The sequence below is a fragment of the Cyprinodon variegatus genome, unplaced genomic scaffold (genome assembly GCF_000732505.1).
Source record: "Cyprinodon variegatus isolate N-32 unplaced genomic scaffold, C_variegatus-1.0 Scaffold158, whole genome shotgun sequence".
In the NCBI taxonomy this organism is placed as follows: Eukaryota; Metazoa; Chordata; class Actinopteri; order Cyprinodontiformes; family Cyprinodontidae; genus Cyprinodon; species Cyprinodon variegatus.
In genome coordinates this window covers 873,029-892,817 of record NW_015150611.1, presented here as the reverse complement: position 1 = coordinate 892,817, position 19,789 = coordinate 873,029, and the positions used below count along the sequence as shown (strand labels likewise).

Here is a 19,789-nt window from a genome sequence, read left to right as displayed (position 1 = left end):
ACTGATTTTTTTTGGGGGGGAAATATGAATTTTGTGCTAATAGAAGCAGTTTTTTTTCTATTGAAACTATTCACAAAGCCTTGGCTCAACTGCTTCCTTAAACATGCTTTTCTAATTAGAAACTATGCCAGATGCTTTTTCAATCTTTTGCTTTGAACCTCTCGATTTGTGTAGATGTATGAAGAATATACAGTATAAACAGAAAACGTTCCACTTTCAGTGTCTCTGATCATCCGAGGTGCTGCTGGTTTTGCTCTGCCTGAAAGTTGTGATCCGGACAGACCTTCTGCACCAGCCTGTAGTCTGTTCCGGTAAAAGCGATAAAGATGCATATAACCTTGTAGGGTTTGGCACAAATCCAAGCTGCCTGGGACTGTGTGTTTTCAGAGTAGCATGTCTGTCCTGGGTCGTACATGCACGGCTTGGTCTTCTTGGAGCGGTTGGTTCGCTGGTATTCAATCCGGCAGTTAAGCTCGGTCACCATCATCATGTCTCTTTGGGTTTTTTGATGTTCAACAGGCGTGGAGCTGGTAGACGGAGGGGGGCTCAGATCTGGGAACAAGACAGACTCTTTACTGCTGCTGCTGTCAGCGGTGTCATCCAGAACCTCCCATCCTACTGTTTTGGATGGTGGAACAATGCTGACAGATATGTTTCCAAGACGGGATGAATTGTGGCGGAAGTAGACGCTGAATGTCCCATTAATATGGTCCACAATTTTCCCAGTCACCAGGAGGCTGAACTTCACAGTTTTTACGTTGAAGTAGAAATCCCCCCAGCCCAGGATCTTCTTGGCCTTTGGGGAGGTTTTGGCAGGAGGCTTGGATTTGGGAGGAGTGCCATACAGGTACTGGTCTGGAGCTTGTGAGAAGTTCTGTGGCCAGCCATAGGGGCTCAGGGAGCCATATGTGTGTGTTTTGTGCTTGGTGGATATGATTTGTAGGTCTTTGGATACATGTTTAACCTTCAAAGCTGCTCCTTGAATTTCTCCCCCTGCCTGCACTTCCCTCCACTGCTGGTTCTTCAGGTCTAAAGGCCTGGATGACTCTTGTTCCTGCAGTAAAATAAAACATAACCTAGTTACTCTTAGAGTCTAACAGTATTTCTAATAATTTCCGACTGCATCAAGACAACAGTACCGTAATAGTTGGTGGCTGCGTGGACCCGTGTTGCCGGAGACCTGAGAAAGTTTCTCAATCAAGATGACTAGTGTGTATATAAGGTGGGGAAGGATAATCTCTCTTTGCTGGATGATTACCCCTAATGGTATTACAGCCAAAGACTAAACCAGGAATATCCTTCATGTTGAAATGTGTATTTTTGTGAATCTCATTTAATGTGTAGTCTGCTATTGCTCCAGACAACCAGTGAACTTCAGTTCATCTCTGATCTTCATTGAAAAGGTTTTACCTGTGTGCATCAGATCCCAGTCATCATCATCTGCCCATCCGCTCTCCAGAACAATGTCTATTGCTAGTACCAAAGCTCTGGGATCTCAATCACATTCTCCTGGACCTCTGGGGTACAGTCTGCAAAGCCCGCTGAATCAAACCCCTACAGATCCATGCTACCTTCCCTTCATCTCTAGACTAAGGAAATCTGTTAGTCATCAGTTAAAATGAACCAATTCCTTCCTGATCAATCTGCTTTCTCCCATCAGACCAACATGAAAGTTCAACTGACTTCCTGCAGTTTTCCACTTCCGGATTCTGGTTGCTTTTGTAAATAAAAGGTTAAGACTCATTGGTTCTCCATATGATTCGGCATGTGGGTCAAAAACACTACAAACCAACATGACATAATCATCAGGCCTGTCTGACCCAGCAGAATCTCCCTCAGGTCTTTGCACTGAACGTGAATTACTTAATCACCATGATCAGGTAATCCGCTCATTAGATGTTCAGTTCAGCAGATGGAGCAGTTTTCAGAAATGTTTCAGGAGCAGGTTGTCACCTCAGGAACAAAGTTGGATAGGAAACTGGACTCTGCCTGTATTGCGGTGAAAGTGGTCCCTTCAAATATTCACATGAACTGCAAAGACTATAGATTCATGGAGCAATGGTCTGTGAAACTGTCTACGATCTGCCATGTCTCCAATCTTAAATTCTCAAGAACAGAGAGAGGTCTGCAATAGACCTCTCCCTGGTTTCACCTGAGTATCATGACCTTCATCTGGTTTTCAGTAAGTCTAAGTCTCTCTCTCTCCTCCCCCACCACCCATATGACAATGCTATTGAGCTACTTCCTGGAGCTCCTCTCCCCTCCATTAGGTTGTATAACCTGTCCAAACCTGAGACAGAGTATGTAGAAGCACATTAATAAGTCACTAGTTGCTGCTATTATCTGTGGAAATGTCTCACTAATGCACCTGCAGTTTTTGAGTGCTTTGTGAATGCAGTCTTTAGAGATTTTTTATCAGATTTTTGATCAGTTTTTACCTGTGTACCTTGATGACATTCTGATTTTTTTTTCCAGGACTGTATCAGAACATAAGATCCACGTGTGACAGGTTATCCAATGTCTTCTAGAAATCCAAGTCTTTATCAAAGCTGAGAAGTGTGAGTTTCATACCACACCAATCACCTTTTTGGGATTCATTCTCGAGAGGGGGCAGGTAAGGACAGATCCAGAAAAGATTCCATCCATTGTCCAAAATTTCCTGTCATCCTCGAATCAACTGAACTCTCGCAGTCCTTAAGCAAAATTTCTGGTGGCCTACAATGTATAAGGCTGTTAAAAGTTATGTTCTAGCCTGTCCAGTGTGTGCCCGCAACAAAGCTAGTCACTAGCCTCCCAGTTGTCTTCTTAAACCATTGCTTATACCTAAACGTTCATGGTCTGATATTGCCTTAGATTTGGTTACCTGACTTCCACCATCTAAGGGTTTCACCACCCTACTTACTATAACTGACCACTTCCCCAAAGCCAGCCACCTCGTCGTTGACTTCAATCCCGCCTTGAGACCGATCAGGTCCCGACTAAGCATGTTTTTCGCCTTCATTGAATCCCATGCGAAATCCTTTTGGACAGGGGTCCACAATTTATCTCCAAGGTCTTGAAAGAATTGTGTGCTTCTTTGGGGGCCAAGACTGCTCTAAGTTCAAGTTGACCAAACAAATGTTCAATCTGAACGACTGTAGCAGGAGCTTGAGGCCTCCCTTCGCTGCCTGTTTGTCACACCCATGATCACGGAGTCCTCAGTTGCCTTGGGTCAAATATGCACACACTGGAAAAAAATCTAAATCTAGATAAGTAATTTTTTCTTAAAATAAGTGTATTTGTTCTTGGATTGAGGAAGTTAAAGAGACATTTTGCCAATAGGACAAGACAATTTACATTTTAAATAAGAAAGTGCATATTATCCAATTATCTTATTTTAAGAGTAAAAATACTCATTCCATTGGCAAACTGTCTCATTTACCTACTCAAAATAAGGTTAAATAAACTTAATTTAAAACAGTTTTACTCCTTTCTAGATTGTTTTTCCAGTGCATAATTGTCACACTTCCTCCGCTAATGCCTGGTCTCCATTTGAGTCCTCTCTACAATACCAACTTCCCCTGTTTCCATCTGAGGAGCAGGATATTGCAGGATATTGTAAAGAAAAACTTAAAATTTACCGGTCCTTCATGTGATTCTGCATGTTGGTCAAAAAATCTATAAACCAACATGAGATATACTGGGATTTAATTTGACAATATTAAGTCATGCAGGACAGTAGAGTGGTAAGGAACATGGTTTACATATGTGGCATGCATATACGATAATCAGCAAGTTGGTATATTATTGAATGGTAATTTAGTTAACTCCATTGTCAACCTTTACTTCTGTTCATTTAGATCATTTTTGTTTAAAGATAATGAAAACACAACATCGAACAGGCTATTTTAGCCAGAGGTGAGTAGAGGACTTTACATTTTTATATAGGTATGAGTAGCCCTAATTTTAACTTTATTTTTTACTCAAGTAAAAATAGAACCAAATAGTCCTCGACGAATTTATTAAAGTAAGTAATAAAGTACTTGGCAAATGGCTAGTCAATTATTGAAAAATGTTTTGTTCATAACATCTGATTTAATGTTTATAGTTCAAAATATAAAGTGAAATAAAAGAAACACAAAAAATAACAATATTACAAAATTGTACAGAAGAAACACCTTTCCTAACATAAATAACATAAAAAATAACCTTTAACTTCCCTTTGGGATCATAGATTGTCTTTGTATTGAGCATGCATCACAAAATAATGCATTTACGTATGTTAGGATAAGATAAGAAAATAACAGCAATAATTTCTAATGTTTTATGTATATCCACTTACTCTGGGATAATTCGAGTTACTCTTGATGAGTAACTTGTAAAACATAGGCTTTTAATCTCACAAATGAGCCTCATCAGATGATATATATTCTACTTTATTGAACTTTATTGATTCTTTCACAAGTCTGCTTTACATTTTGACCATCTGAATTGTGTCATTTAATAAACTGTTACTTTAATCTGTGTTATAGGGAAACAAAAAACATTTCCACTTAACTGTTCTTCCTTTCACTTACAAAAACTGAGCAAATGCTTTAAATACGAACTGTTATTCAAACCTTACCTCCTCGGGCCCTCAGACTTGATAAATGCTTTATAAGTATAGGCCATTTACTCTTAACTTTATTTTCTCTCTATTTCCTTTTTGTTTCTATCTTTTTATCTTCACTGTTGCCACACACTTGTTGCAAAGTTAACTGGATCTAAATCTGACTCCATGTTTGGACTGGATTGGAATTGAATTGACCTCTATGAGTTAAGTTTGAGCTCTTATTTTTTTGGAAACTTCCTCAAGATGACATTTATTGTGAATCAGCTAAAATCAACCAAATTAAAGGGAAACTGATTTTAACAAAGCAGATGACAGAATTTCCATAAGAAACCACTTCGAAAGGACATAAGAATGACACAAATTAGCCTTGACCATCAGGGTGACAGCAAATGAAGGACGATTTCACTGTAAGTACATTAAACCCTTTCAAACAATCGATTAAAATAATTATTCTTCAGTCTTTCAGTCTCCTTTAAACCTGGCTCTGATCAATAGGTTATTTCCTCCAGGCATGCAGGCATGCTACGATCAACCTGCCTTTAACAAACTATCATTTGTTTTTTAGCCGTCCTTCATCCAGTCCCCTTGTTCAAACTGTCAGTCATTCTCTGGGTGCAACCTTGATGCTGAGCTCTGTCTGCTGCTTTATCATTAAGTTTAACTCTTTAAAAATCACCACTTTGGTGTACACCAATCACAACCTTAACAACATACTCCCCGGTTTTAACAGCTCCTCTTTACTCCCTCCTATTCATCTTTACCTGAACTATCTTTTTTTTAATATATATATTCTAACATTCTGGCACACTTTAAATGCTTATAGAACTAAGCATTGAATCATTGCATTAAATTCCAGTATCTCATCCACATCTTTATCTTTTATCAAGCATTTTTAGTGTTGGTTTATGTTGCAGCAATAACACTCCTTCTCTCTCCACACAGAAGATGACATTGAATCTTAACTGCTTCTTTCTGTCAATAATGATTAAACAATGAGCACATTTTAACATTGATAGAACAGCTTATTTTAAATCAGACAACATCCTGCTGTTTGGTCTAAAATCCCCCAAAATTAAGCTATTAGTGATTCATTTTAAATGTTTCAGAAATGCAGCTTACCACATAGTTGATATGAAAAGCTGTAATATGTTAAACTTCACAGATGCAAACCAAAGGTATAAATCTTGGAGAAATAGTTACCTGAGCCCTTTTGTTACATTGCAAACATTATATATTTTGTTTGGAGCAATGATTTAATTTTAGGTTAACCCAAGGAAATAATGAAAACTGTCCATTTACTGAGTCAGCTATTGTACTTCCTGCGGAGGATGAGGAGAGCCCACCTGCCCCCACCCATCCTCACCACCTTCTACAGAAGCACCATAGAGAGCGTTCTGACCAGCTGTCTCTCTGTGTGGTGTGGAGGCTGCAGCTCCTCAGACTGGAAGAAGGTGAGAAGTGTGGTGAAAACAGCAGAGAGAATCATCTGGGCTCCTCTTCCCTCCATTACGCACAGTTCAACCCAGCGCGGCTTGTCCTGAGTGACATCATCAGTAACCCCTCACACCCCCACCATGGACTGTTTTCCCCGCTGCCCACTGGGAGGAGACTGCACATTCGATGCAGGTCAAGCACATTCTGCAACAGCTAGCCCCTGTTGTGTCCAAACATTTTGCTGTAAGGGGCTAAATTGTGAAGTTGAAAACGCATGCAGGCCAAAAGATGCAAATACCCTGAATAATAAATGATAAGCAACTGGTGTTGTATTTAAGAGGATTATATTAGTCCGTAGCAATGTTGCCCTAATAGATAAAAAGGTAAATCTGCTGAACTGCTGTGCTTTCCAGACAGATTTGATTTCACATCTTAAGTTGTGGATGGGGGCCAATCAAAATTATGTTTATGGTTTAATCTGAGCAGACCACCCCTCCAAGAAGACCGGATTGGTGTAGTACACAAACTATATCCATCCTGTCAACAGATTATCCCCCTGAGCTGTGAATCTCTGCAGCTGCTCCAGAGTTATGGGTTTAAGCAAGTTGAAATGATATGAATAGGTCTGTATGGAGCTACATGTTTGTTACTCAACAAGAAGCACAGGAAGTTTGGCGCTTCTGTTTACACTGAAGTAAAGGGAAAAAACATGGACAGAGGTTCCTGCCTCTTTTAACCACTTTTTAGAATGCAGAAATCCACAGGTATTATTATTATTCATCTCACTAAAGTGAGCTCCTCAGCACCCCTAACCTACCTTGGCCTGCTCCTGTACCCGAGTGTGCTACAGCTGCACCTATTGTTACAAGCCTAAAACCTCCAGCTATGTTGCTGTTCTCACCCTGCCTAATTGGAGCTCACAATGTGACAGCCATGTCACCAGCTCAGTGTCAAGATGCCAGCACAATGACTGCGACTGAGCATCGGTGGAGAAGACGATGCAAGCACAGTCCTTGTGAGAAAGCAACAGCAAAGGAAAAGTAAATATCATTAACTTGAATTTAAAACGGGAGGAAAAAAAATAGTAAGATGAACGCACTGTGTTATCTAAGCACTTGAAGAATATTCTTGCAGGCAGGAAAATCCTTAATGTGACAGTTTAATATGAGTAAGAAAAACATAAAACAGCAAAGCTCCACAAACCCTGAGGAGATTAAACTCTTTCAAATCAAGAGCCCCTATGAAGTCATTTACTTCAACTTTTAGAGCTTAAAATGGGGTCACTTTGAGGTTTTCACTTAGCAGGTTCTCTATAGAAACATTTGGTTTTGCAATTATTTGGGCAGGAAAATAAATTCAGGAGTGCATAATTATTACAGATATAAATCTCAGGAACCAGAGCAGCTTAGAGGAAGTTCACCATCAGTTAAATAGATCATATATCATGTAGAATAAGACATGTTTTAATTTTACAGATTTTTGTCAAAACTTTACTTGAAATTAGTTTGAATATTTCTGATACGCAAGATTGTCATTAAAAAAGTTCAATAAAAAGCTACTAGAATGTTAAATTTATTTGTAAATGGAGCAATTCTTAGTCCCTTATCAATGCATGCATTTTTAATTCTATAATTTAATAAAAAGAAAGGAGGTGGTTATGATTTAAGTTGGTAACACTGAAGCAAAACCCAAAAGAAAAAATGTATCCATTTATGTAGGCAACAAGAAAATAAATAAAAACACAGCCAGTTTTGCAAAGATAAGAGGTTAAATATTGAGTTTCTGCAAACAGCAGCACTTTGAGTTGATAATGAGCTCAGCCTCAGCAGCAGAATGGACTCACCGTACAGGAAAGGAGACACAGACAGGTGATGGCAAAGTTCAAACAAAGAGCCTTCATACTGTAGCAGCAGTCGCCCATCCACAGAGCTACGGTGTGTTTGTCCGAGTGTTTTCGGGAGTTAAAGCCTTTACTCTCACTTGTCGGCTGGAGGACACTCTAGAAATCCCCTGGATTTGAAGTGATTCTGCTCAGCTCTTCCCCTCCTCAGCACTGTGCCTCTTTCTCCCTCACTCCTGTTCAGCACATAGAAACTCTCTCTCTCAAACACACACACACAAGTCAAACTTAAAAATAAAATAAAAAAAAAACTGAAAAAAAAAGAATTGCCTAAGCAACATTTTACTTGGTAACTACAAACCTACTGCTGAGCGGCTCAACATCCACACGCACACACCCTTCATATGCCTCTGTGCTCATTTTCAGCACCTGGCTGGCCCTCATTATGACTCATCAACCCAGGGAAAGGCGCTCTGAGGCAGGCACAGTTTGACAGCCATCCCTGCTGTCCCCATGTACTTTAGCCGCAGGGAGGCTGACAAAATGACAAGGACTTTCTTCGTGAAAAAAATAAATAAATAAATATACTGACAACTGGTGAGCGTCACATTTTCACTCCTTCACTGGAAATTCAAGCCAACTGATCTCCCCCAAACCACGCAGAGAGAATATCTTAAATAAAGATCCAGGGTGAACAAGTGTGATAATGTCAACATGATCTACTTGATTCCAGTCGTTTATCCTACTATCATATAAGCCTTGTGAGCATCTTCAAGTCCCTTAGATTATGAATTTTATTCAGGTCTGGGCTTCTACTGGACCATCCTCAAACTTAAAAATGCTCTCATCTAAATAATTTAACAGGAGCATCAACTTCGATTTTAGAGATCATCGTCCTGCTAGAAAGTGAAGCTGTCCTGAGTTGTGTGTCAGAAACTGCAGGAATGCTACCATCTATATTAAGTTATCATTTTCCTATTAATTCTGACTAGCTGCCCTGATGGATTTAGGGCTATGGGAGTAAATATGGCAAAGAAACACCTCACTTTATCCATTTAAATTTGAAAAGGTTCAAAAGAACCTTTATCCCTTTCCATCCACCATGCTCCTGTTTGTTGGTGTCTGATAAATTTCCAGCCAAATACATGAAATATGAGGCAGGAATGTTTAAAATTTTACTGATTTACTGATCAAAGTTTACTGATTTTTTTTTCATCAGCTAAAGGTAATTTACTATTATCATGATTATAAGCACCTAATGTCCAAATTGAATTATAAAGGCTGTAGTGCTGTAGTAAGCATTTGCCTCATGCTATTGACATTAAATTTACATTGCTGATATTTCTGAAGAAAGTTACTTGCTTGTTGTTTTATTGGGTCAACTATCCTGTAGACATTATGATTTTATCCATTAAAAATAAATAAATAAATAAAAAAAATATATATATATATATATTAAATATGCAGCAAATCTGGAACATAGTCACTTTGCTTGATAATACCAGTGAGTAGAAAGTATGTATTTTTACTTAAGAACACCAAAAACAACACACAAAAAAAGTAAAGAAAACCCATTAGCTGTGCTTGTACCCACTTCTTCTTCTTTCTAAGGTAAGACAAAAGCGTCATCAACATGGCATAAAAAGCTTCAATAACATGGATACAATAATCACAGTTTGCATAGTAATCGCTCTAAATAGGCATTATAATCTATTTACATAAAACAGATATCACAGAAATGTTAAACATGGCTTTATATCCAATTAAAAAATAGCTTAAGTATTTTTTAATCTGATATAAGCTGCTAACAAGCAGCAATTGCAAAGGAGAACCAGGATAGAGTGCTCTGTGCTTGATGTTTTTGAAGTATGTGTTAGTTATATTTTATTATCTGATTTGATTCAGTCAATATTTTAATAAGTTTTATTCTCGCTGTGTTTATAAAAGGTCATTGTTAGTGTTGTTAGTGTTGTTAGATCATTGTAAAATGAGATCTTTTAAAATGAGATTGGATCTCAAAGAGACCTGCATAAGTCAAGTTTAGTCTTGTACATATTTTGACGGAAAGGTGACGTAAAATGCACATTGCCACTAGATGGCGCACAATTTACCCTTTTTTTTTCTTTTTGAGTTGCAGAAAATAATATGTTGTCAAATTTCCGCCTGGATTGAGGGGTTCCTGAAGGCAACTGAGTGGTCATTAATGAAAATAGTAGAGCAGGGAGATATGTTTTTATTTATTTATTTAATTATTGTTATTATTTTTTAATTGTTGTGGTTCTTTTGAATATTCGCTTTAGATCAAAGTGCAAGTTTATGAACTCTACTTGGTATTCTTTGACATAAACCTTTGGTCTTTTTAAAATTCCTATTAAATTATGACGACTTTCTAGTAAATGGATGATGATGATGATGATGTGGACATCTTGAAGGCCGCATGTTTCTTCAGAACACTGCTATAATGGCGCATGCGTGGGATTGATTCATTGCATAAAAAGCGAGATATTTGCATTTGTTTAGTATACATTAAAAAGCACTAATTGGAGGATTTATGACATGAAAGACAACCCAGCCATTTCTTCCAAAACCAATCTTTGCAGCGATGCCAAAGTCAACCAATTCCCACAATGCATTGCGCGCAAATTGTTCAATATTTCATTTTTATTTATTTTTTTATCCGATTTCTTTTTATTGTAAACAAGTTATCTTTTCGGGGAAAAAAAATATTTTGAATAATTTTGATTGCAAATTCTTAGATGTTGTTTATTTCTGCTTTTTTGTTTTGTTTCAAGAACATTTTTATAACGCCCTATTTCATTGTAGCATTATGCTTGATTTAATTCAACTTAATAATTGGGTCTGAGTATACTGGCGCTTTTTTTATCAGTGCATTTTTACCCTTTATTTTTTATACTATGAACGATGTTATAATGATTATAATAGAAAATGGCCACTAGGTGTCAGTATTTAACTAAGGCCTAATATGTAGTTTGTTATAAAGGAAAGAACAGCTGTGAAGTCAAGCAGTAGACACTCATGCATTAAAATACCAACAATTATACGAAAACAAAGATGAAGCCACAGAATAAAATGTTCAATATTAAAAAAAAAACAGAAATATTTGGAAGCAAAAACCTGGTGAGTTTTAAAGACATTTAAATGTTGTGTAAATAATTGCCATTATTTGTAATTGTAATACAACAATTCTATGAAACCTTTTTTTAAGTAAATGGACCTGACTTTATTTTACTTTTCAACTGCTTTACAATGGTGCTATTGAGGTCCTCACAACCATACAACGTTCCTTTAGAGAAGATATTTAGATGGCAAAACATTCCAACTCCACAAAGTCCATAAGCAGAGATAGTATGCCTTTTAGCTTTTATAAAACACCTTAAATTTTATGTTGTAATTACAATAAGCCTCAGATCAAATATTTTTTACTTCAGTGGTACTGAAACAAAGAATAAAATATTTTGTTTGTTTAGAGGGTTTATTTGATGTCACAAGAATCTGGTTTTCAACTGTATAATTCTCTACCTTTAACCAGGCACACCTGGCACAATTCAGCAGGAAAACAAACACATATATAATAGAAACATTTACAAAATAAATAGGCTATGTTAAAAACATTGCTGTGAATTCAATTTTAATTAAAAAATACTTTCTGAGTCCCAAATGGAAATTCAAAGTTTTAAAGCACTTTTTAAATGGAAAACAGCATACAATCTTCTCTGCAAGGGATCTATTAGCAGAACACCTCTGAACTTGGTAATATTTCATTACCTGATTTGAAAGAGGTCCTCCTCTGATCAGGCTTCAGTATGGGCACCCTGACTTGTCTGAAACTGCTGCTCCAAATTAACAAATAGAAATGTACTGTACTTTTCTGTCAGACATGGCATTCAATTTTTCAGTAATTTGAGCTCCCATAGCATGGCTATAGGATACATTAATGGACTTTGATCAGAGTCTAAACCCCAGACTCCATAAATCAGTCAGCTTTTAATTCTAAAATCCCTTATACTAAGATAAAAACTAGAAAAATCCCAAAACAAATTTGAACATCATTGCTACGTCTTACAACTTTATTTTCTATTTCATCTTTATTTAGCACAAGTTTAACTCCTATATAATTAAATAAAAACTGCTACTGTACTTTTTTGGCACCGCTCAAGAATACGTGCCCAGAAGCCTTAAATAAAATCATTCCTATAAACAGTTGCCACCCTGAAATGTTACTCTCTCCCATTGTCCTTTTGCACTGAATCTTGGAGAATTCATTTTATTTCACTTCTCTTACTAACTTATTAATTCTCATTTTGGCATGATATTCCTCTGCAAAATGTTACACATTTATTTAATGTTTTCGTTATCAGAAAGGTATTCAGATATTGCTGTTTTTCTTGCTTTTCTCTTCAAACCTTTCACTTCAAATGAATCGTGCATCGCTGCCCCCCAAGCATAAGCTCAAAGAAGAATAGGAGAACATGTGCGGTAAGTCAAGCAAAAAAGCATGCATTGTTTTGTTTTCCACATTTTGATGATGTCATATTTATACACAGGAATTCATCAATAACTTATTAAATTTTACTAAGCTGTGTTTAATGTGTCGGTTGAACTCATATTGTAGGAATTTCTGGATGTTAATGAATGTTGCGTTATGAATGTTGCAAATATTATTATTATTCTAATAAACTATTAATGCTTAAAAAGTGTTTAAGATAAAAATATTTGCTAAAGAACATCATTAAGTTAAAACAGGTAGGACTGAAGTTAAACAATTTCCCAGTTAATTACTATCTAGGGTGCTGTTTATGCAACCATAAATGAAAGAAATATCACCATGGTTTGAATGTTATAATTCAGTTAATGAAATGTAAGTTAAATGAAAATTAACTAAAGGGGGAAAAAATACATGGGTGGGGCGACAGTGGCGTCAGATGCAGGAATTTGCCCTGCAATCGGAGGGTTGTTGGTTCAAGCCTTGGCTCCAGTTTTCAGTGTCGTTGTGTCCTTAGGCAATACACTTCACCTGCATTGCCTAACGATGGTGATCAGAGGGCCCGATGGTGCCTGTATACAGCAGCCTCACTTCTGTCAGTGAGCCCCAGGGCAGCTGTAGCTTGCCACCGTGAATGACTGAATGCAGTGTAAAGCGCTTTGGTGACTTGAAAAAGCCCTATATAAGTACAGGCCATTTACCATATATTAATTTTACCTCTTTAACACCAGAAAGATAGTTACATTTTATCGATTGTTAAAACCTGAGTTTGAAAATATCAGCAAGCACGTCCAAGACAGAAATGGATCACAGCAAGCACAATAAAAAGCAAACCTAGTTCCTTAGGTATTATGTTGCAGGTATAAGAACAGCACATCTCTTGGTTTTGTCAAACACTGACTAGTTTGTGTTGATTTCTTGTATTACAGTCTTTTTTTCTTGCATATTAATAATAATTTTTCATATCACTGTGATCTCCTGAAGTAGATCTGCAGGGAAGTAGCCCAGTTTGCGTCCTGTGCTGACCTTCAGGTAGCCCCCTTTTTCATCCCCTTTCTTCACTACGATCTAAAATAGAGATGCAAGGAGAGCATTAGATTTAGTAAATCAGTTTAGTTACCGGTACTTTCTTTCTTAAAAATCTGTCATGTATTGTTTATCTTATAACATCTGGTCCAATTTGAAAAAGTTACCTGATCTTTCTTGAGTGTAATTTGTCCCATTTCTCTGTTACCAACGAAGGAACGGGTCACCTTAAAAACCCTCTCAGATGCACGCACTTTTATGAGATAATTGGCAGGGAAGTATCCAGTCTTTTCCCCCATCTTCCCCTTTTAACACAAAGCTCAGTATTAGAGTTAACTGTAACAGTAGTAAAGAGGAAAACTTTTTCATTTTGTAATGGAAAAGTTTAACTCACTCTCCACCACTCTTCATTGGAATCATCCAGCACTATGATCCGATCTCCAGGGCTAATGAAGGAAAATGGAGTTTAAAGATGTTTGGTCAATAAAATCTTCATGACCAATAAAGTGAATATATTAAGAGTTGTTTTTTTTCACGTACTGAAAGTCAAGGTCATCTTTCTCAATGGCTTTGAAGCGGTACAGAGCCGTGTAGTAGTGGGAGCCAGTGAAGGCCCCTTTAGCCTGTTGATGATCCAACATTTGAAAACAATGCAGGTCTGAAGTTGTTGAATAAATAACATAAACATGGCTCCCACCTTGTCGTCTGTCTTGTCTCCACCTTTTTCTTTTTTATTATCTTCAGGTTTTCCTGCATGAAAGAAAAAATAGAAAAAAATGGCAATATATATATATATATATATATTAGATTTAGATTAGATTTAACTTTATTGTCATTGCACAGGTACAGGTACAAGGCAATGAAATGTATGCAGTTTAGGTCTAACCAGAAGTGCAATGGCAGCAAGTGCAGAATAAATAATGGTTCTATAGATACAGGACATGGGTTCTACTGAATAAGTATAGAGATGAATACCATTATAAACAGAATCTTACTAATAGATGAATATAATATGTAGATAACTAGTTTTATGAACTAAATTTACAGCTGGATATGTACCGAATATAATTTACAGGTGGATATTACTATAAAAGGGGTTTTTACAGTTATGTGCAACAGCATATATACAGATGGGTTTTACTTTAAAATGAATACATAAAGTTTGGACAGAAGCTATCTTAATTAAAGTGCAGTGGAAGGTAATTGCATATTACAGTTACAGTAAAGTACGTTATTGCAGATGTCAATGTAAATGAGTATCTACCCTTTTAGTTGACCTAAAATTAAATATTTCCCAATTTCAGTTGTTTGTACAAGTCGTTGTTTTTGTACTTCAGAGTATTTATGATATTATCTCATAATGCATCATCATTTTAGTTTTACCTTCTCCTCCCTCCTCGTTTTCTTTGGGTTGCTGGTTTTCTTCTTCCTCTTCTTCCATCATCACCATCTAGATGAACAGATGTTTTAAAGATCAGCTCTTTAACTGAAATTCATAACTATATTTTAGATATGCATAATTTAGATATTAAAAACATGTTCAAATTTATTGCCGACTCTGGCAATGACGTGTTAAAAGTCTTGGTCATGGTCATGTTCAACTCTGTACTGAAGTTGATTTACATGAGCATTTATCTTTATAATCCTGGAAATAGCCTTATTAAACAGCTGTTTATGTAAATAAATGAGCACCCACGTTTCCCGCTTTTCTTTATGGACCATTAATGAATGATTAATGAAAATAAATAAAAAGATCTCAAACTCTCACTGTTATTGATTTATAGCAAATTAAGCCAAGTTAGTTCTTGTGGCGTATAATGCTAATAGATTTGAAGAAGAATATATTTATAGCTTATTTTATGTGGGTGGTGTTGTATCCTGCAGGCACCTCAAAAAAACATTATTCTTAACTATGCTTTTTTCCTTATGATTAAAATGTCACCAAATACTCACATTTTTCTTGTCGTTTTCATTCTTTTTACGCTCCTTGTTCGCCATAATGACACCGACCCTCAAGGTGTCAAAGACTGGGTCATTCCGGTTTGGGTTGTCTGGTTTTTTAGCACAGAATTTTAAAACCGGAAAATTAATATCAGCAATTCGACAGAAAGTGTGTATTAGTGTTGATCATTTAACAATCTATTTGAAATGTGGGAAAGATAGTAATCCAAATTTAAAATTTTTTCATTTTTGATATAGGTTATAGTTACAGTGGCTCAGGTTATCCGGCGCTAACTCTATAGTTATGCTGCTATAGGCTTGGACTGCTGGAGGACATGGGGACCGCTTTTCATCATTTTGCTTCATCCTATCTCTATTCTCCCATTCTGCAGTATTTGTTAGTTCAATCTCTAACTTTATGCTCTCTCTGCTGTTTCTTAAAGTAGCTTCATCTGGTCTGTTCCTGATTGCCTGTGACACCATCCTATAGAGAAATATCAGCTGTGCTTCTGCCATCAACACCTTTGTTTATAGATGTTGGAGCTTGGCCTGTTTTTCAGTGTAGTCCTATTTGACTGACTGGCTGGATGTGCTCATTTTATCCTCTGACATGGGAACTGGCTCAGAGCTTGTTTGCCTGGCTGTGTGTTTTCAGGGCACGGTCGCCTGTGGAGCTGGTTGACAGTTGCCTTTTGTATCTTTGCTTCTTTCTGTATGTCTGCTTCTGTCTCCTTGAACCCCAATCGTGTCGGCAGATGGCCGCTCACACTGAGCCTGGTTCTGCTGGAGGTTTCTTCCTGTTAAAAGGGAGTTTTCCTCTCCACTGTCACTACAAGCATGCGTGGTGTGAGGGTTTGCATTTGATTCAATGAGTCGATGCAATCAGCTGGATTTCCTTAGATAGAAAACTGAAGCAACCTGACTGTATGATCTGGTTTAGATGTTTCTGTATAGTGCCTTGTGATGACATGTGTTGTGAATTGGCACCATATAAATAAACTGAACTGAAACTGAATTGAAAAAGTTTGGTAGACTCACTTGAATCCGGTTGGTCGCTGCTATAAAGGGGCGAACTGTAGGCCCTTCTGAAGCCAGGTGGCTGCAGAAAACATGTTTGAATTTGTGAAACAATATTTTTATTGGTGCAATAATATATTAGATATATAAATACATGTGCTGCATACTAAAGGAAAACTCACAATTTTGCCAAAACACCTCTGGAACTCGACATAGTGCTGACATGAATGGTGGATGTTGGTCTTGCAGTTCTTACACCTCAGACAAAATTTGTTGTTCACTAAGAGGCATCCAAAGTCATGTCAGTGATATTCATGAGGTTAAAGCAGTGCCCTAGTTGTAGTAAATATACCAATTCTATAGAAATATTAAAAACAGAAGGACCAATTTGATACATACAAACAATCATTCGAGCACAGACATCACAGAACTTTGGTTTCTTGCAGTAATGGTCCTTAAACTTGTGGGGTTTATCATTGACCCGAATAACAGGTGGAGGAGGTTCTGGTTCCTTCTCCTCGACCTCTACCTCCTCCTCATAAATGAAATAGACCTGGAGAAATGAAGAGAAAGAAGGATTTATTTTCCTCATTTGGGAAAGGTTTGTGTGTAAAGTGCTAATTAGGAATAGAGTTATTGTTATTAAAAAGCTTTTTATGAAAGGGATAGAAAATAAACTCCTTAGTCGATTAAAATAATAAAAAAAAACTAGCTTTAAACAGCTCGAACTCTTCTACACAATCCAGCCCTGGGAATGCCCTGATAATACCAGCTTGTTTTTGGCATGGCGTAATCACTCACAGTGTCTCCATCTTCCCTCACAAAGTTATCAGGAGCCGGAGGATTGTCATGAATGTCCACAGAGTTCTTATCATCCTCCCTAACTCACAGATAGACACAGAGATACAAACACACACACACAAAGGGGGAAAAAATGAGATCAAGAAGAGGTCAAAGGGTAATTCTGAGATAAGAAAGTTCTCTTGAACATGCTAGGCAGCTAATGGAAATTTCATGTATATATATATATATACTTTGCAGGAATTTGGGCTCAGACTGTTGGGGTTTATCTCTGCTGATCTTTGACTTTTTGAGAAACGTTTGTGCCCTTTTTGCTTTCCCAAATAGTTGAAGCTCAGTCGAACTGTATGGAGTTCAACTATGAATAACTATTCTCAGGTTTTGTCAGGGATGCTCAGATGGATTTAGGTACTTATTCTCAACCATGTAGCTCAGGCTGCATGGTTTTCAGGCTGTGGGAAAGTTAACCTTGATCCTGCTGTCCAGTATTTTGCCATTTCTTACAGCTTTTCTTACAGGAAGATCCTTTGGTCAGCTGGGCATGCATATCACAGCATGTTGCTGTCACCACTCTGTCAGGTTGTGGGGATGGTATATTCAAGGTGACATTAAGTATAACTTTTTCTCCAGCCCTTGTATTTTGTAGTAGGTATGGAAGTTTCACTTGGCTCTTATCTGGGATCAAGAATCAAAGAGTTAAAAATGTTTTTTCTCTAAATAATGCTCTCCTCTCATGACCTTTGAGTTGGTCTTGGTAGGTTTGCAGTTATTCATTTTCAGATGGTGAATTGAACAGAACTCAGTGTCCAAAGCTTGGGAAACCCAGCTTTAAACTTCTCCACAAGATCACCCTGACCCACCTGCTGTGGAAAGCATAGAGACATTAAATCTGTACAGCAATAGAAGCATGCAGGAACCGTACTCACTGATCCATGCTGCAACGCCAAACTTTTCAATTTACCAAAACCTAAAAGCAATCAAAAACATTACACTGTAGCATCACTGTGTTTCTTATTCAACATGATTGTCAAACCAAAAACCATAATCAAAACCAATGAAAAGTGAAAACACTTAAAATTCAGGAAAGTATATAACCTCATCTTCATAGGGGGGCACTAACTCATCATATGAGGGAACCAGAGGATTTATTTGACATGTATTGAAAGGAAATATGTTTAGGCCACAAACGAGAAATAAGTTCTGCATTTTCATCTGGTGCTGATGAACCCCATTTCTATTGCTGCCCTGAACATCTTCCTCTATCACTCATAAAAAAGAGCCATCGTTTGTGTGGCAGTTAAAAGGGTTGATATTGTTGGAATTCCTTTAAAACAATCAAAAATTAAACTTAGCTATGAGTGAAAGCATGTTAGTTAAATGATATGAAATAGTGGAAGATGAAAACTACAGAGAAGCTTTTACTATTAAATGAATAAACTACAGGAAAAAACTAAAATAAATCCAAAACATGCAGCTATAATACATTTTTCTCAATCTCTAAGCTGGTCACCTGCAGCACAGACAATCTCTGAAGACATTTGTTAGCTTAAACCAAACTATTTTTGGTTTGTGATATTGGATCTCGTCACAACTAAATTTGGAAGCTGTTGCCAGTAAAAAAAAAAAAACAAAACAAAAACATAAAGCAGAATTTCAATAGATGATCCATGTTTAAAAAAATACTGCTTTTACAAACTGATTGAAGATTGCCTGGGCAATCGGACATAACTTTCCCATAGAAACTGATGCAAACTACCCATGAATTGGAGCTCCTCTTGGCCCGTAAAAAAAAAAGTTTAACAACAACATTAAAATAATACACAAATCGACTTACCTTTTGTCCAGACTTGTAAAATGACTCTTAATGTTAGAAACTGGTGAAAATGACTGCTGTCTTCACCAGCATTGGACCTCTGCAGTGTTATTAGCTCAGAGCAGCTGAGTCTAAGAATGAAGTTGCCCAAAACGTTGCCTCACGTCTTAAGGATCCGTCTCTCTGTACTCCTTCTTATGTTTTCTTTAGGTTGGTTCTTCTCTGTTATTAGTTTCTTTCTGTGACTCAAACATTTGTAGATTTGTGAAGTTCTTTGTGACGGATATCCATGGTTTTCTGCGTGTAATTGTATGCAATGCCAGCTGAGCTCTGCTATGTGAAGTTGACAGGTTGGAACAGCTGAGGAACTCTGACTGAGCACCAGTGACGATGGAAATCAGATACATTTTCTCTGAGTGGCTTCATTAAAAATATACACACATCTCTTTTATCTAGTCCCTCCTGTTTTACAGGCAACAGAAATACACACAGAGACAAGCTCAGGTATTTATATGTAATTTAAAATTACATTTGAAAGTCATGGGGTGGTTAATATTTTAAAGATTAGTTATATAGAGAGGAGAAAATAAAATATCATATCTTAAAAAGTAAAATTAATTCATGGTTTACTGAGATTTACACTATGGTAATACAGCTGTTTTAAGGCATAACTTTACAACTAATATGCAATATTTTGTCTTTATTTCTGTTTTTTTATTTTCACAAATTTTAATACTTTTTAATGTTTTCTTTTTAGGTTGTTGTATTTTTGTGGTATTTCATTAGACACAAAAAAAACTGCATTAAAAAGAGAAGTCATAT

The 19,789-nt window shown here is 36.9% G+C and overlaps 2 protein-coding genes across 2 annotated transcripts; both read right to left on the bottom strand.

Moving 5' to 3' along the window:
* Positions 1–84: 84 nt before the first annotated feature.
* Positions 85–8,145, bottom strand: LOC107086695 (neurexophilin-4-like). The gene is made up of 2 exons (XM_015377808.1): positions 7,869–8,145; positions 85–1,054 (listed from the first exon to the last, which is right to left on the bottom strand). Exons 1-2 carry the CDS (start codon positions 7,944–7,946, stop codon positions 230–232), a joined length of 903 nt encoding a protein of 300 aa, XP_015233294.1. The 5' UTR covers positions 7,947–8,145; the 3' UTR covers positions 85–229.
* Positions 8,146–13,117: 4,972 nt separating this feature from the next.
* stac3 (SH3 and cysteine rich domain 3) lies at positions 13,118–19,324 on the bottom strand. The gene is made up of 13 exons (XM_015377702.1): positions 18,989–19,324; positions 18,081–18,121; positions 17,155–17,233; positions 16,753–16,906; positions 16,536–16,633; positions 16,375–16,435; positions 15,349–15,446; positions 14,779–14,845; positions 14,093–14,145; positions 13,936–14,018; positions 13,790–13,841; positions 13,563–13,700; positions 13,118–13,437 (listed from the first exon to the last, which is right to left on the bottom strand). Exons 2-13 carry the CDS (start codon positions 18,086–18,088, stop codon positions 13,330–13,332), a joined length of 999 nt encoding a protein of 332 aa, XP_015233188.1. The 5' UTR covers positions 18,089–18,121; positions 18,989–19,324; the 3' UTR covers positions 13,118–13,329.
* Positions 19,325–19,789: the final 465 nt, after the last annotated feature.

What these genes read in the sequence shown, in the direction of transcription:
- LOC107086695 (XM_015377808.1), bottom strand. Translation starts at nt 7,946, where the DNA reads ATGGGCGACTGCTGCTACAGTATGAAGGCTCTTTGTTTGAACTTTGCC. An exon ending in TGTGTCTCCTTTCCTGTACG is followed by an intron (nt 1,055 to 7,868) that starts GTGAGTCCATTC and finishes ATTTTACTGCAG; the next exon opens with GAACAAGAGTCATCCAGGCC.
- stac3 (XM_015377702.1), bottom strand. An exon ending in TGAGGGAAGATGGAGACACT is followed by an intron (nt 16,907 to 17,154) that starts GTGAGTGATTAC and finishes TCATTTCTCCAG; the next exon opens with GTCTATTTCATTTATGAGGA. An exon ending in AGAGGTGTTTTGGCAAAATT is followed by an intron (nt 16,436 to 16,535) that starts GTGAGTTTTCCT and finishes TGTTTTCTGCAG; the next exon opens with CCACCTGGCTTCAGAAGGGC.